Source organism: Rhodotorula paludigena (assembly GCF_050403205.1).
Source record: "Rhodotorula paludigena JCM10292 DNA, Rt_paludigena_JCM10292v1_ctg13, whole genome shotgun sequence".
Lineage (NCBI taxonomy): Eukaryota > Fungi > Basidiomycota > Microbotryomycetes > Sporidiobolales > Sporidiobolaceae > Rhodotorula > Rhodotorula paludigena.
In genome coordinates, this window is record NW_027481445.1 from 27773 (window position 1) to 42508 (window position 14736).

The 14736-nt window shown below is 65.3% G+C and overlaps 7 protein-coding genes across 7 annotated transcripts; 5 read left to right on the plus strand and 2 right to left on the minus strand.

Moving 5' to 3' along the window:
• Positions 1-264: 264 nt before the first annotated feature.
• On the minus strand, positions 265-1504 carry JCM10292_002695 (uncharacterized protein; the record flags this gene model as incomplete). Its single annotated transcript, XM_076648051.1, has 2 exons — positions 265-286; positions 342-1504. 2 exons carry the CDS (start codon positions 1502-1504, stop codon positions 265-267), a joined length of 1185 nt encoding a protein of 394 aa, XP_076506274.1.
• A 117-nt stretch (positions 1505-1621) lies between these two features.
• SMP3 (glycosylphosphatidylinositol-alpha 1,2 mannosyltransferase) lies at positions 1622-3670 on the plus strand (the record flags this gene model as incomplete). The annotated part of the gene is made up of 7 exons (XM_076648052.1): positions 1622-1886; positions 1949-2014; positions 2070-2376; positions 2439-2803; positions 2859-3025; positions 3091-3289; positions 3351-3670. 7 exons carry the CDS (start codon positions 1622-1624, stop codon positions 3668-3670), a joined length of 1689 nt encoding a protein of 562 aa, XP_076506275.1.
• Positions 3671-4800: 1130 nt separating this feature from the next.
• Positions 4801-5353, plus strand: JCM10292_002697 (uncharacterized protein; the record flags this gene model as incomplete). The annotated part of the gene is made up of 3 exons (XM_076648053.1): positions 4801-4956; positions 5088-5210; positions 5282-5353. The coding sequence occupies 3 exons, from the start codon at positions 4801-4803 to the stop codon at positions 5351-5353; spliced, it is 351 nt and encodes a 116-aa protein (XP_076506276.1).
• A 188-nt stretch (positions 5354-5541) lies between these two features.
• JCM10292_002698 (uncharacterized protein) lies at positions 5542-7371 on the plus strand (the record flags this gene model as incomplete). Its single annotated transcript, XM_076648054.1, has 9 exons — positions 5542-5568; positions 5655-5696; positions 5793-5867; positions 5937-6080; positions 6149-6242; positions 6300-6313; positions 6380-6821; positions 6880-6906; positions 6965-7371. The coding sequence occupies 9 exons, from the start codon at positions 5542-5544 to the stop codon at positions 7369-7371; spliced, it is 1272 nt and encodes a 423-aa protein (XP_076506277.1).
• Positions 7372-7589: 218 nt separating this feature from the next.
• Positions 7590-9918, plus strand: JCM10292_002699 (uncharacterized protein; the record flags this gene model as incomplete). Its single annotated transcript, XM_076648055.1, has 8 exons — positions 7590-7782; positions 7840-7849; positions 7918-8140; positions 8205-8815; positions 8910-9258; positions 9317-9419; positions 9484-9564; positions 9638-9918. The coding sequence occupies 8 exons, from the start codon at positions 7590-7592 to the stop codon at positions 9916-9918; spliced, it is 1851 nt and encodes a 616-aa protein (XP_076506278.1).
• A 225-nt stretch (positions 9919-10143) lies between these two features.
• Positions 10144-11169, plus strand: JCM10292_002700 (uncharacterized protein; the record flags this gene model as incomplete). Its single annotated transcript, XM_076648056.1, has 3 exons — positions 10144-10306; positions 10503-10834; positions 10903-11169. 3 exons carry the CDS (start codon positions 10144-10146, stop codon positions 11167-11169), a joined length of 762 nt encoding a protein of 253 aa, XP_076506279.1.
• A 159-nt stretch (positions 11170-11328) lies between these two features.
• Positions 11329-14668, minus strand: UTP4 (small subunit rRNA maturation protein UTP4; the record flags this gene model as incomplete). Its single annotated transcript, XM_076648057.1, has 4 exons — positions 11329-12630; positions 12692-13924; positions 13986-14252; positions 14318-14668. The coding sequence occupies 4 exons, from the start codon at positions 14666-14668 to the stop codon at positions 11329-11331; spliced, it is 3153 nt and encodes a 1050-aa protein (XP_076506280.1).
• Between the last annotated feature and the right edge of the window lie 68 nt (positions 14669-14736).

The window sequence follows — 14736 nt, forward strand, 5'->3', positions numbered from 1 at the left end:
GGTGAGCGAGAAATAGCCGAGTGGCCCGAGGTGGGGAGTGGGGCGAGAAATGTGGCGGGGAGCGGGCCAAGGAGCGGAGGCTCCAAGCGCGAGGGGACTTGCGCCGCACCGAGTATTTCTATCGACTTGCGGTACTGCCGGTGGAGTACAGAAGCCGGTTCCGGTGGTAAATTGTGGCTGAGGACTTGGTGGCGCTCGCCATGCTCGTCCTTTAGAACCTACTGTGCGACGCGTATTACGGCAAGTGCTCCGGCTTCTACGCAGTCAGAGGGGGAGAGCAGCAGAGCTGTAGGACACAAGACTCAGCGCCGCCAGCCAAAGAATGGCAGCCGACAACGCACTCGAGCGGAATCCACGGCGCGTCTCCGGTCTCGGGCTCGTAAAGCACGAGCTGCACGCCGAGCAGACCACAGACCTCTTCGAGTACGCCGAACCCCACATCATGTCGGCGCTCGGTCGAAAGAGCCAGTCGGCGTAAGCGCGCCAGGCCAGGCTGCGTCTGGCGCGCGAGCAGCAGCGCCTCTGCCCAGTTCAAGCTGGTCGCGCCTCGCTGCTCGGTCGAGCGGTCCTCGACGACCTCCACTACGCTGTAGACAGCGCAACTCGCCAGAACCCGATACGGGTCCACTGCGACGCTGCCGGTCGAGCGAAAGGCATAGTGCCGCAGCGAGGGAAAATGGCGCGGCAGATCCGACAGCGCCCGGCTGTTGCTTGACGAGATGAACAGCGTTTTGACGGGAGACGCGGCCCAGAGGACCGCGTGGAGGCGGGAAGGCCGCATGTCAGGCGGGATGTCGAATGCGAGAGAGCGCAGCGAGTCGGCGTAAATGGAGCTTCTGAGCAGCCAGTATAGCTGGGCTGAGGAGATGTCGGGGGTGTCGAAGAGGCCGAACGCGGCGAGCTTGCAGGCGGGAGGAGCGAGTCCTTGGAGGGCACTCGCATGCGCCTGGAGGTTCCGCAAAGCGAGGTGACGAAGCTCGGGCAGGTTCTGCAGGATCTGGCCGACGGTGGCCAAATTGAAGCCCGTGTAGCCGTGCCCAGCTCGTCCGACGATGGTCAAAGTGCGCAAGTCGGCGAGCGACGAGGTGAACCCGAGTTGGCGGCGACGCAGCGAGTCGAACGCCGGCTCGACGAGATGCAGCTCGACCAGCCGCGGCAGGATCTTGGCGAGTTGTACGAGCTCGTCCTCAGTAACAGCGTCCTCGAGCAAGACCTTGCGTCCTTTGCGGCCCCTGCCGGCAGTCGACACCTCGTGCGGCGGTCCTCGGCGCAGCGTGAGAGAGTGCGCGTCGCCCACAGCAGCCTTGCTGTCCTGCAAAGCGCGCAGGTACAGCTGCACCGCCGTCGAGCTGGCGAGGACGGGGTGAGCGCGGAGCAGCCGCGATACACGAACACGAAAGGCGGGCGCGACGAGGGCGAGTCGGGCGAGCGCGGGACAGCCGCCAGAGGCTTGCACTGCGCGTGCAATGCCCTCGAGGACGGCGTCTGGCCATTCTGCGCGCATCGCACGCAGGCTCGGCTCAAGTGGGGGAAACCCAAGCTGCGACTTTGTCCCTTGCTTTGTACGGCTCAGCGAGACCCAGACTCACGCTTGTACTGCTCAGAAGAGCTACTCCAGGGAATGCAGCGGCGCGACTGGGCTCTGTACGGCGCGCTTGCTCTCGCTCGCGTCGTCGTCGCATTCACCTCGCAGTCGATCATCCACCCGGACGAGCACTTTCAGAACGCAGAGATCTCTGCCAGCCTCTTCTTTGACTACTCGCCAGACGGCGACGGGCCGCACAGGACCTGGGAGTGGCTCGGGGACTCTCCTGGCAGGTGCATCGCTCCGGTGCTCGGCACGACGGGGCGAGCATTCCAGCTCTTGCGATGGCTGGGGATCAGCAGTGAGTCGGTACTATGCGTATGCGGTTGTGTCGTCGCGCGCTGACCCGGTCCACTGCGGCAGGTCCAGATGCAACCACCCTCTTTGCGTCTGAACGAGCCGTGATGCTGCTGCTCTCTTTCTCCCTCGGTACGTTCCGCGGCGGTCCTCTGCTCGACTCGCACTGACACTGTCGAGCCCACAGATCTGGTAGTCGCCCGCCTCTCCCGGCAACCGCGACTTCCGCTTCTTCTCCTCGCCAGTTCCCCCGTCGCCTTCAGCTTCCTCCTCCGCACATTCTCCAACCCGCTCGAGACGCTCTTTCTCGCCGCGTTGTACCTTGAGTACGCGGATCTCAAGTCCAGTCGACTAGCAATCCAGCTCGGCGCACTCGGCGCAGTTCTGGCGGCTGGCATCTTCACTCGAAGCACCTTTGCCGCATTCGTTCTGCCCGTTCTCCTATTCCTAGCGTGGCGCGTAGGAAGGCACAAGTCGGACGGCTCTGCAACATCGTGCGCTGCTCTCGAGCGGGGGACTGACTGCGGATTGAAGGCTGACTCGCTTCGTTGCGCAGATTCTCTCTCGCCCGACTGATCCTGCGCGGCCTCCCTCTCCCCATCGGCTTTCTCATCACGTCCGTCCTGCTCGCCGCCTTCGACACCGCATTCTTTCGCCTTGGCAGCACCTCCGTTCGCGACGCACTCGCCATGCTCGCCGACCCTCATTCGCTCATCTGGACGCCGATCAACCTCCTGCGCTACAACGCCTCGACGGACAACCTCGCACAGCACGGCCTGCACCCGCTGTGGCTGCATGCGGTGGTCAACATGCCCATGCTGCACGGCGCGGGGTTGGCGATTGTTGCGAGTGCTGCCTGGGCGGTGCTGCGTCGAGGCGCACCAAAGGAGAAGGACGAAACCGAGCGGCAGCGACCCCTCAGTGCGTACTTTCTCCGTTCTCCTTGGAGCCAGCCACTCACGAGCCCATTGTGCAGTCTACCTCGCCACTGTCCTCGTCTCTCTCCCGCTTGTCTCCCTCCTTCCGCACCAAGAGCCGCGCTACATCCTCCCCTTCATCGTCCCCATCGTCCTTCTCGCACCCTACGCGCCGATGTTTCAGTCGGGCACGCGCAGGGCGGCGCGTTCGCGCAAAGTTTTCTGGGTGCGTCTTCGGCCCGCTTTCCCGTCCGTTGGACACAATTCGCTCACCCGAACGTGATGCCTCAGGCGCTCTGGCTTACGCATACCGCCGTGCTCACTGTCGTTTTCGGCTACCTGCACCAAGGCGGGGTGCTTCCCGCCATTTTTGCGCTCAACCGGGAGCTGCGCGATCCGGCAACGAGGCTCGGCGGAGCGAGCGACGTCGACGTGGTCTTTTGGCGCACGTTCATGCCGCCGAGGCACTTGCTTCTGCCGATACCGCAGGGTGCGCCGAGCTCGATATGCGGGAACACGAGGATCAAGGCTGACCGTCCTCTTGCCCGCAGCGAACCAGTCCGTGCCCGCCGTCCGCGTGACCGACCTCGCCGGCGCTCCTCCCTCGACGCTCCTCGACACTCTGGCCACGACTGCTGCGCTCTCCTCGGACCGCGACGGGCGCCGCATCGCGGTCCTCGCCGCGCCCGCCTACGCGATCGACGCGCTCGGGCTCACCTGCCTGCCGGCCGGCGGCGCTACACCCAAGTGTCTCGAGCTGCTCGACCCGGAGCGGAGGTCGTACGGGGTGCAGGTGGACATGGATCGCCTGGGGGACTTGCGGTCGGCGAGCTGGGCAACGGCGGGAGTCGGGGTGTGGGTGCTGGAGTAGCGTGAGCGTCTTGCATCGCTGGCATTTGCGCTCGGCAATCTTCCGCTCTGATTGTTTTGCTCGCTTCTTGCCTGGTAAGGAGGGCTGGTGCGCTTTCTCTGGCTCGTGCAGACTTCTCTTGCTCCTGTCCCCGATCCGTTCCCCTCCCCGCTGCTTCTGACTGTGGGGCGCAATCAACGGATCGTCCTCACTTCCACGCCAGCACCTCGCAGAAGTCAAGGCGTCGGCCGGAAGACAGCAATGAATTTGAAGCAGTCGTCTCTTCTTGGCGCGTCCTGCTCCCAATGCCTACCAGATTCCGCCAGGTAGCCGGGTTCATTCGCAGGGCACCACTGCGACGAAGCTCAGAGAATGTCAACCGAGCGAGCAAAAGACACGCAAGAAGGCGCAGGTCGTTCCGCTCCCCTGCGCCGCTGGCCTGGGCTGACCGACTTTACGGCTTCAGCTGGTCTCCCGCGACGCGGCAAAAGTCGAGAGGCTTGAATCGCCTTGCACAAAGCTGCACGACGTGCTGCCCGCGTGCCCGCACAAGTGCACTCAGCCGTGGCGAAGTCTTGCTGCGTCGCGCTGCCGTGGTCCGCTCTCATCCCGCGCTTCTACAGACTGAGCACCATGCGCGGGGCCGCGCGTCTGCCTTGCTACGCTGGCAGTGGCATGTACGCTCTCAACTATGCCTCACCGGGGCGGCATCGTCGACATCGCCAATCCGACCACCGCCTCGAGCTGCGTCCTGCGCGTCCGAGTGCCGCTTCCTCCCGCTCTTGCTCGGCTGCGGCGGGATCGACGCGGCGCTCGTCGTCTCCGAGCGTCAGGTGCAGAAAAAAATGTTGAACCTGGGAGGGGGGAACGGCGTCGATGAAAGCGGTGCGGGGCTCGGGCGAGGATGACGTTGGTTGCTTTCGAGGCGCGACGACGGCGTCCTTCCGCCCGGGCGTACTTCTCCTTCTCTCTCTCTCCCAATCACACGCTTGCTACGCTTCACAGCTCCGCTTCACTCGTGCGTCTCAGCTCGCTCGACGCCTCGCACGCCCTCGCGCACTTCCCTCCCGCTCTCGCTGACTCGCCCGCGTGCACACGACCTGCAGCACCAACCTCCGCTTCCACACCCACCCACACCCCGTAATCACACCATGTCGACCATTGCCAAGACTGAGGCCCACGCCGGCTCGGGCGACCTCGGCGAGGGCTACAAGGCGCCGCAGAACCCGGCCGAGCCGTACCAGCAGGGCAAGGAGAACTCGCACAACCTCCTCGACGGCAAGGACGAGCGCTCGCACGCCAACTCGGTGGGTCCCCATCCCCTGCACTCGTCCCCGTGCTGCATTCCGGAGCTGCGCGCTGACGCTTTCGCGTCTCGTCTCCTTCTCGTCCTCTTTCACCCTCGTCCCACCTTTACGCTCTTTCACCGCTCCAACAGGTCGCTGCTGCGTCGCGCCTTGACAAGGAGGGCAAGGACGAGGCCAAGTCGGCGTACGAGGGCGCGCACGTTGCGGCGCAGAGCAACAACGAGCCGAGTCGGGGCGCAAAGGTCGACGCCGAGGTGCGTTCCCGCTGTCTCGCTCTCATGGCTGCAGTGCTCGAGAGGTGCTGACTCAATGTCGACGGATGCAGCTCGAGGCAGAGGACGAGGCGATCCTGGCCAAGAAGGACGGCAAGACGGACTCGCTCCCGGGCAAGCACTAAACCCTCTCACCGTGTAGCATTCTGTTCTCTAGCATAACTCGACCCAGTGCAAAGCATCCCAGCAGTACGTAGCATCGACGCTGCAAGCGGAGCGAGTGTATGCGGCGAGATCGAGGCGAGAGCGACGCGAGATGAGCGCGCTCGCCGTGGCTTGCACGCGCCTCTCCCCCAAAGAACGGCAGAGCAGGATGTCCGAGTCTCCCGTGTTTGAGATCGTGCGTGTCCCTCGGTCCCTGCCTGCACTTCTCGCTCTCCCCGCGACGCTCGAGCTGATGCGCCCGAGTTGCGCGACTTGCTGCAGGTCTGCGGCGCACAGAGCTACGACTGGGGCAAGCTCGGCAAGGTCAGTCTTCGTTCTGCACACGCGTTGCACGGCCACAGCTGCTCGAATGAGCCGCGCGTCGAGCTGCCGCTGACCTCGACGCGTGCATTGCTGCAGGACGGGTCAAAGGTGTCGCACTTTGCCCAGGGCCTCCCCAACTTTGAGTACGACGAGAACAAGCCCTATGCAGAGGTACGCGCGTCCTCCCTGACCAAGCCTCGACGAGCAAGCTGACCTCGAGTCGGATTCACCTACGCGCAGCTGTGGATGGGCACGCACCCGTCGTGCCCTTCGACGCTCTACGCCACGGGCCAGGACCTCAAGAAGTACCTCAAGGCCCGCCCGGAGCTCCTCGGCGAAAAGGTCGTCCACAAGTTTGGCGACGACCTCCCGTTCCTCTTCAAGGTCAGCCCGAGAGTCCTTCCTCGAGGCTCTTTGCGGCGGAGGGCTCATTTCCGCGCTCGATGCAACAGGTGCTCGCTATCCGCAAGGCGTTGTCGATTCAGGCACACCCGGACAAGCCGCTCGCGCAGAGGCTGCATGCTGAGAGGCCCGACATTTACAAGGGTGCGCCACGCACTTCTCCTCCTTGCAAGCGATCGCTGAACAAATTTGATCGTACAGACCCGAACCACAAGGCGAGTCCTGACGAACGACACAGATCGTGTCGACCGAGAAGCTGACCCCGTCTTGCTCGCTCGCAGCCCGAAATGGCGGTTGCGCTGACCGACTTCTCGGGCTTCTGCGGTTTCCGTCGCCCGTCCGAAATTGCCGCGTTCCTCGACTCCGTTCCCGAATTCGCGACCGTTGTCGGCTCGTCCGTCGCCGACTCGTTCAAGTCCAAGTTCCTGTCGTCGTCGTCGCCCTCGGAGGACGACAAGAAGGCCGGCCTCAAGGACCTCTTCTCGGCGCTCATGAAGGCCGACGACAAGCACGTCGAGGAGCAGGTCAAGAGTCTCGTCTCGCGCGTCGAGAAGGACGGCGCCGGACTCGAGCGCGAGGAGAGCGAGCTCGTCAAGACGCTCAACGGCGACTTCCCCGGCGATGTCGGCGTCTTCTGCACGTTTGTACTCAACATCGTGCACCTCAAGCCGGGGCAGGCGGCGTTCCTCAAGGCGAACGAGCCGCACGCTTACCTCGACGGCGGTGCGTCTCTCCGGCGTGGTTCGAGGCAAGCCCGCGCTAACTCTGAATGTGCCCACAGACATCATGGAGTGCATGGCGACGTCTGGTGCGTTCCGATGGCGTGCGCAGAGCTGGACGGCCGACTGACTCCCGCTGTTGCGCAGACAACGTCGTCCGCGCCGGCCTCACGCCCAAACTCCGCGACGTCCCGACCCTCACGTCGATGCTCACATACACATCGTCGCCGCCCTCGGAGCAGATCATGGAGGCGGTCGGCTTCCGCACGACCAAGCACACGACGCTATACGACCCGCCCATCGACGAGTTCTCGGTCCTCCTGACCGACCTCCAGGACGGTGAGACCGAGGTGTACCCGCCGATCGACGGGCCGAGCATCCTCATCTTTACGCAGCTCGACGGCGGCAAGGAGACGGCGCGGCTCAAGTGGACGCAGGGCGACGAGGCCATCCAGCGCGAGGGCCAGGTCTGGTTCGTCGGCGCCGGCGAGGAGGTCACCGTCGAGGCCAAGGGCGGCCGCGTTGTCGCGTACCGCGCGTTCGTCGAGGCGTGACTCGCCGGCGACTTGAATGCTCGTCTGTAGCTACCGCGCCTCGTGTGCTCGCCTCCCCCTCTAGACGTCTCTTGCCCTTTTTCATCGCCCGCAGACACTGTCATCTGTTTCATACTGTCTGCCCGCGCTCGTGAGGGACCGAGCGCGCTCCATGAGCGCCGAAGGAAGCTTTGACGCTTTGTCGTCCTCCTGCTCTCGCTCATGCCGCGCACTTTCGCATGAGCACAACACCGCTCGACAGCCCGCGAAGCTCTGCGAGCGAGCCCCTGAGTCCCGAGCACGCCGCTGCCGCGCTCTCCTGGTCTCCTGCTGTGCCGCATCTTGCCGGCGATGGCCTCGCGGATGAAGACGACGATGAGGGCAAATTGACGCCAGCACTCGTGCGCATCGTCGTAGTGGCGGGCTTGGGAGGTGCGTGGACTCTCTTTCCTTCCCAGCTAACCCCCGCTGATCCCTCCGAGCACGCAGGGCTGCTGTTGTGCGCTGTTGTCCTCTTCGGACCCCCCACATGGCCCGCTTATCCCGCTCACGCTCCCTTTCCTGCAGCGGGTTCGACACGGGCGTGACGTCCGGCGCACTCCTCCTCATCGGGAGCGACCTCGGCGGGCAGCCGCTCACGCTCGCGCAGGAGACGGGCATCGTCGTCTCGGCGCTCTGGGGCGCTCTCGGCGGCAGCCTCGTCGCGAGCAGGGTGTCGGACTGGCTCGGCCGCAAACCTGTCATCATTGGCGCGGCAGTGCTCTTTGCCATTGGCGCGTTGGAGCAGGCGGTACGTTCGGACGGTTCTTCCGCTTGGTCTCGTCTTGAGGCTGACGCGAGCGCTCTCCACACAGGCTGCTCAGGTGTACAAAGAGATCGTGCTCGGGCGGGTCATGGTCGGACTCGGCGTCGGACTCGCCTCGATGGTCCTCCCCATCTACCTCGCCGAGCTCTCGCCGGCAAAGTTCCGCGGGCGGATCGTCGCCTCGCTCGTCGTCCTCATCACGGGCGGGCAGGTCGTCGCATACCTCATAAACGCTATCTTCTCCCACGTGCACAAAGGCTGGCGCTGGTCTTTCGGCCTCGGCGCCGTTCCCGCCCTGGCGCAGCTCGTCCTCTCGTTCGCGCTCCCCGAGTCGCCCCGCCACCAGCTGCGGCACGGCCGCGTCGCGCCCGCGCGCAAGACGCTGCAGCGCTTGAACCCGCACTTGACGCACGAGGCGGTACAGCGGCGAATCGAGCGGATCCAGACCGAGGTGGGCGAGCCCCTCGGCGACGGGCGCGACACGCGCGAGCGCATGGTCCTGAGCTGGCCCGCGCGTGCGAGGGAGTGGAGCTGGACGGATCTGAGGAAGGGGAGGCTCGCGCAGCTGTGGCAGGACTGCGCGAATCGCAGGGCGCTGCTCGTCGCCATGGGCTTGCAGTTCTTTCAGCAAGCGACCGGGTTCAACTGCCTCATGTACTAGTGAGTCGCCTGACATCGTTTTGATTGGAGACGGGATCCACGATGTCCTCGGTCGAAAGGTCGCTGACACGCTCACCTCCGGTCGATACTGTAGCTCCGGCAAGATCATCCAGTCGACGCACCTCTCCCAACCCGCCGCCTTTGCCGTCTTCATTGCCGTCTCCAACTTTATCTCAACCCTCGTTGCGCTCCGCCTGATTGATCGCGTCGGGCGGCGCCTGCTTCTGCTCCGCACGCTCCTCGGCATGATGGTCGGCATGGCCCTCCTCGCGTTCGCCTTCATCTTCATCCCCACCTCGCCGCCTGCACAAGTGGAGGACGCAGTCGCTGCGGTGGATGTCGGCGCTAGTCCCTGGGCTTTCGTCGCGCTCTTCGCGATGGTCTCGTTCTGCTGCGCGTACGCACTCGGGATCGGTAATGCAGCGTGGGTGGTGCAAAGCGAGGTACGCGTCGTCTATCGTTACAGGGGGAGGACGCGGGACTGATTCGTTGAACTCGCAGGTGTTCAATCAGGACCTGCGAGCGATCGGGAACGGCTTGTCCACGGCGTGTAACTGGACAGCCAACCTGCTCGTCTCGTCGACCTTTCTCTACCTCTCAAAAGGTGCGCTACGTCGCTGCCCTTGCGCCGATGAACGCGTCTGACTCGCAGGACGGTTCATCCGCAGCGCTCACGCCTGCTGGTGCTTTCGGCTTTTTTGCCCTCGTCTGCCTCGGAGGGTGGATCTTCACTTGGCTGTACCTCCCCGGTATGTCTTGCTTCTGTCTGATCAGCCTTGTCCGTTTGCACGTCCGATGCTGACTCGCGCTCGGTCACTGTAGAAACGAAGGGCCTCTCGCTCGAAGAGGTACGCGAGCGCTTCGAGCAGCAGGTCGGCATGGGGCATCCCTCGTCCCGCTCTTTCGGCTCGAGCGAGGCGGACGGACTTGTCGGACGGCACGATGAAGGCGGTGGCGGGTACTACGTCGTCGGCGACGACGACGAGGATGATTCGCGAGGGGACGAGGTCGAGAGCGGGGAGGAGGGGCGGTCTTCGCGGCGTCGCTCGGACGACGGCAGGCTGTCGGAGGATGTACGAGAAGGTTCAAGGAAGAGTGCGTAGGGGACGTAGACCATGCCAATGTCTGCATCATGTACTACTACTCGATGACAGGAAGGGACAAGTTTGAGCCGTGCGACCTCCTGTTAACATCCAGCCTGGTCATTGAACTCAGTCCGTGTCGAATTTGCTTCGGAAGGACGACGCATTCTGCGAAGCCGGTGCGATCGGCGTACGGCTTCGCTTGCGTTCTTCACCTTTCCCGCATATCCACTCTCTAAAGACACAATGGCACCGAAGAACGAATCGTGGGCCGACATTGCTGCACACAACGTGCCCAAGGGCGACCACGGCGCCGTCCCGCCGCCCGAGCTGCTCGTCGTGCCCGAACAGTCGCAGGACCGCCCCGTCTCGCCCAACGCAGACGACCTCGTCGAGGACAAGGTGCACGGTGAGCTGGGCTCCAGTCTATCCTGTGCTGCCCTGCCCTGCCTCTGCCCCGCTCTAGGCGGCGAGTCGTGCGACTTTGGAGTGAACTGTGGAATGCGCGTCATCGACGTGGATCCGCCCCCGCCTCGCCGCCTGACGCCTCGCCGGGACTGCAGAGTAAGCGCAGACAGTCACTGACACTCGCACTTCCCCTGCAGTGGTCGACCGCGACGAGATCGAGAAGCTGCGCGAGGCCGTCTCGCACGCCGACGAGCCGCACTCTGTCGACGCCGACTTCCGCGAGGCGCAGGAGCACCAGGCGCAGCGCGACCAGGCGCAGCTCAAGGCCCAGGCCCAGGCCGAGCTCAAGCAGGCCAAGAGCACCGCGAGCGCCGAAGCCGAAAAGGCCGCCGACAAGGGCGAGGAGATCCTCGACGACGTCAAGCGCAAGGGCAAGCAGCTCGAGAAGGACGCCGCCGGCGCGTACCAGAAGGGCAAGGAGGAGATCAAGGAGTTTGCCGACAAGGCCGAGCGCGAGGCCAAGAAGGACGTGCGTTTCGCCGGGTTGTCTCCTTCGCGCAAGGCAAGACCCTCTGCTGACGACCGCCGCTTCCTCAGGCCAAGAAGCTGCAGCGCAAGGCCAGCGAGGTCGAGCGCGAAGGCCGCGCACTCGCCAAGCAGCACCCCTACGCGGCATCGGGCCTCGTCGGCGTCACCAACCTCCTCCTCGTCGCCGTCCCGGCATACTTTGCCTACAAGCACTGGAACGAGCCGCGCTGGGACCGCCGCGTCGTCTCGGCTGTCGGCGTCGGCCTCGCTGCTATCTTCGGTGCCGAGGGTGCTCTCGGGTGGTTCGAATATGAGAAGGAGCACGGGCGGAAGTAGAGCAAGGGCGGCTGCGGCGTCGTATCGGTCTTTGTCCCCCTTTGTACACTCAGCAGTAATCTCTCCTCTTAGCAACCCTAGTGTGCGGAGTCCGTGAGAGAGAGAGGATACGGTATGCGTTGCGAGGTGCAGGAGCGCCTGGCCTGATGAGCGCCGTGTCTACGTGCCAAACTGCCCCGCCTTGACCCAGGCCTGCGGCAGGTCGCGCGCGACATCGAACCAGGTACGCTCGACGGCGACGAGCTCGCCCTGCCCGACAAAGTCAAACAGCACGAGCGGCTGGTACCGCCTCGTGACGCGGATCTCAAGCGGCTTGGGCTCGTCGGCCGCCTTGCTGCCAGTGCCGCCGCCGACGAGGTCGTCGTCGTCCTCGCGCGCGCGCTTGCGGTCCGCGTCCCTGCGCGCGTGAGCGGCAGCGGCGGCGCCCTTCGCGCCCTTCTTGCCCTTGCCCGCCTTGGCATCGGCGACGGCGTGCGACCCGCCGTCGCGCCTGAGCGCCTCGACGTCAATCTTGGCGACCCAGTTTGCGCCCCACACGACGGCGACGCTCGACTCTGCCCCGCCGCTCTGCACCGCCGCGCGGCGCGAAGGGTGCACGTGCTCTGCAGGTGAAGACGCGGTCGAGGCCGAGAGCGAGTCGGCACGGCGCGGCTCGAACGCGACGCCGAGCGCGGGCTCGCGCAGGTCCATAAGCGTGTTGTACTTGCGAGACGAGAGCGGGAGCGCCCACGGGTGGAAGCGGTGCGAAGTGAGGCCGTAAAGGAGGAGGGCGTTCGAGGGGAGTGCGAGGATGAGGGTGGGCTCGACAGCACCGGAGGTCAAGGTGTTCGAGGCGGAGGGGGTGAAGGCGAGCCAGGTCGGCACGAGGAGAGGGGTCGGGAGTGTCGCGTGCAGCTTGTGCGACGCGACGTCGTACACCTTGACGGCACGGTCCGACTCTGCCGTCGCAACGAAGCGTCCGTCGGACGAGACGGCGAGACATACGACGCTTGGCGGCGTGCGCTTGGTCGGGCCAGAGGAAGGTGCATCGTCGTCGTCACTGCTGTCGCTGTCCGTGTCCGAGTGGCTGCCACCATTCATCTCGACGTCCTCGCCGTCCGCCTCCGCCTTGCCGTTCACAACACCGTTGAGGCGCGAACGAACGCCCTCATCAAAGACGGCGACGAGCTCGAACTCTTCCTCCTTGCCCGGCGGGAGCTGGACAACGGCGGTCGCGGCATCGAAAGCCGTCGAAAGAACCATGCGCTGCGAGTCCCGCGTGAAGGCGATGCAGGAAGAGCCGGTACCGAGAGAGGAAGAGGGCAAGCCGGCGGCGAGGGTGTCGGCGAACGCCTTCTGTCGCCGGGGAACGAGCTCGCCGTTGCGCCACGAGAGGCGGAACAGCTTGGTCTCGTAGAGATCGGAAACGGCGAGCCACCGCCCGTCGGGCGACACGGCCGAGGCGATGAGGTTCGTCTGGACCTGCAAGCGAGCTGAAGTGTCAGTCGCGAACTCCGTGGCTCGAGGTCGTACGCCTGCTCACCTTGAGATCCAGCTCAGCAACCTTCTCGTAACCCGTCGTTCCCACCTCCTCGTCGTCTTCCTCTTCTTCCTCCGCATCCAGCCCAAGAGCCATCTTCTTCCGCCCCCACTTGACCCTGCTCAGCGGCGCCGCGTTCGCACCAAGCCCGCCATTCGTGCTACCGGCGCGCTTCGGGTCCTCGAGCCTCCAAATGCCGACGCCGCGTTCCCTCCGGCACACGAGCAGGCGAGGCGAGTCGGGCGCGCCCGAGCCCGCCGCGACGGCGAACGGCCGCGCGCGCTGCGGAACATACGCTGCGCGGCGGTGCGTCGTCGACTCGAACTCGGTCAAGGGCACGTCCGAGACGGGGTTGGCGAGTGCGGCGGACGACGTGCGCTTCTTCGAGGAGGAGGAAGAGGGCGCGGGAGAGACGGGAGTGAGGATGAGCGAGAGGTCGAGGCCGGCGGAAGTCATGACCGGGACGAGCGTCTTCTTCGGGAGCGAATCGGACGGAGGAAGGAAGGGGAGCGGGAGGGCGTAGGGCGGCGAGACGACGATAGCGCGGACGTCGTGCGAGTGCAGTCGTCGTCCAGACGCCTGAATCCACCGCCCGACAGGAACGTCGTGCACACGTGCGGATGCGACAGTGACGCGGCGGAACTCGACCGTCTTCTGATCGACACCAGAAGTGAAGAGGGACGAACCGTCCGACCCGAGCGCGAGTGCGAGGACGTCGGCCTTGTGCGCACGGAAGCTCTGAGCCTGCGTCCCGTTTGAACCGTCCCAAAACTTGACGTTGCCCATCGAGTCACCACTGACAACCGTGCCGTCTTCGAGGACTGCGATGGTCCACACGACCGTGTGCTCGCCCTTGAGCCGGTCGAGCGTCATGCGCGCACCTCCGCGCCAGACGCCCGCAACCGACCCTGATGGCGGCGCATCGAAACGTCGAATGGTCGAGTTGGAGCATCCGGCGACGAGGTAGGTCTCGTTGGGCGTTTGCAGGTGTTCCGGCAGCGTTGAGGCATCCTCGCGTTCCTTGCCCTTCGAGACGGGTGCGGTCGGAGGCGCCCAGGCAAGCGAGAGGGCGCGGACCTTGCCGGGCCCGCCCACCTCGATCTTCGAGACGAGCTCGAGCTCGCCGTCCATGATGTTGAGAATGCGAATGGTCGAGTCCTCGCAGGCGATCGCGAGAGTCGATGAAGCACGAGAGGCGGCGATGGCAAAGATGGGCGGGAGAGTCGGAAGGGTCGACTGGAGAGAGTGAAGGGAGTCAGCTAAGGAGACCGGCTTGTACGGGACAGCGGGAACGCACCTTGACCATCCCGACTGCCTTTCCGCTTCCCGGCCCTCCCCACTCCCACTCGACCAGTTCACTTCCGACACCACCGACACCGAACAAGCGCACGCCCTCGCGCCGCAGCCGGCGAACCTCCTGCTCTGCGCCCTCGACATCTCCCTCGTACAGGTCGAGATCGCCCGAGCTGAGCGTGGTCTGGTGCGTGAAGACGAGGTGCGACAGGAGCGAGGTCGGCTTGCGCGAGGTGCGCTGGCTCGGCAGCGGGAACGAAGAAGGGAGCGTCTGCGGAAGGGAACGAGACGGGTGAGCGAGAGTGCCGGCGAGGAGGACGAGGTGGTCGAGCGCACCCTCCACGCGATCCAGCCCTGGTGCCCGCCCCAGACCATGAGCTCGACGTCGCCGTTAGCCCTGCCGACGGCGAGCACGCCGCGCTGGTCGGAGTCGCCGCCGAGTCCGAGCAAGCCGGCATCGAAGGTGGTCGGGGTGAGTGCGAGTGCGCTGACGCTGGCCGGCGCCCAGTCGGGGAAGCGGCAGCGGTGCACGGGGAGGCCCTTGCGGCGGCGCTGTCCTCCTGCTGCGCCGTGTGCGCCGCCAGCGAGGCCCGCCTGAGCTGCAGCCGCGAACGGCGAGTCTGCGCCCGCAGGGAGCGGCGAGGGCAGGTCGAACGCCTGATCGTCTCCTGCGAGATCCAGGTCCATCGTGCGCTTGCTCGTAAGCTCGCTCGAGAGCCGAGCCGCGAGTCGTGCGGACGAGACCCGCTCGCTTC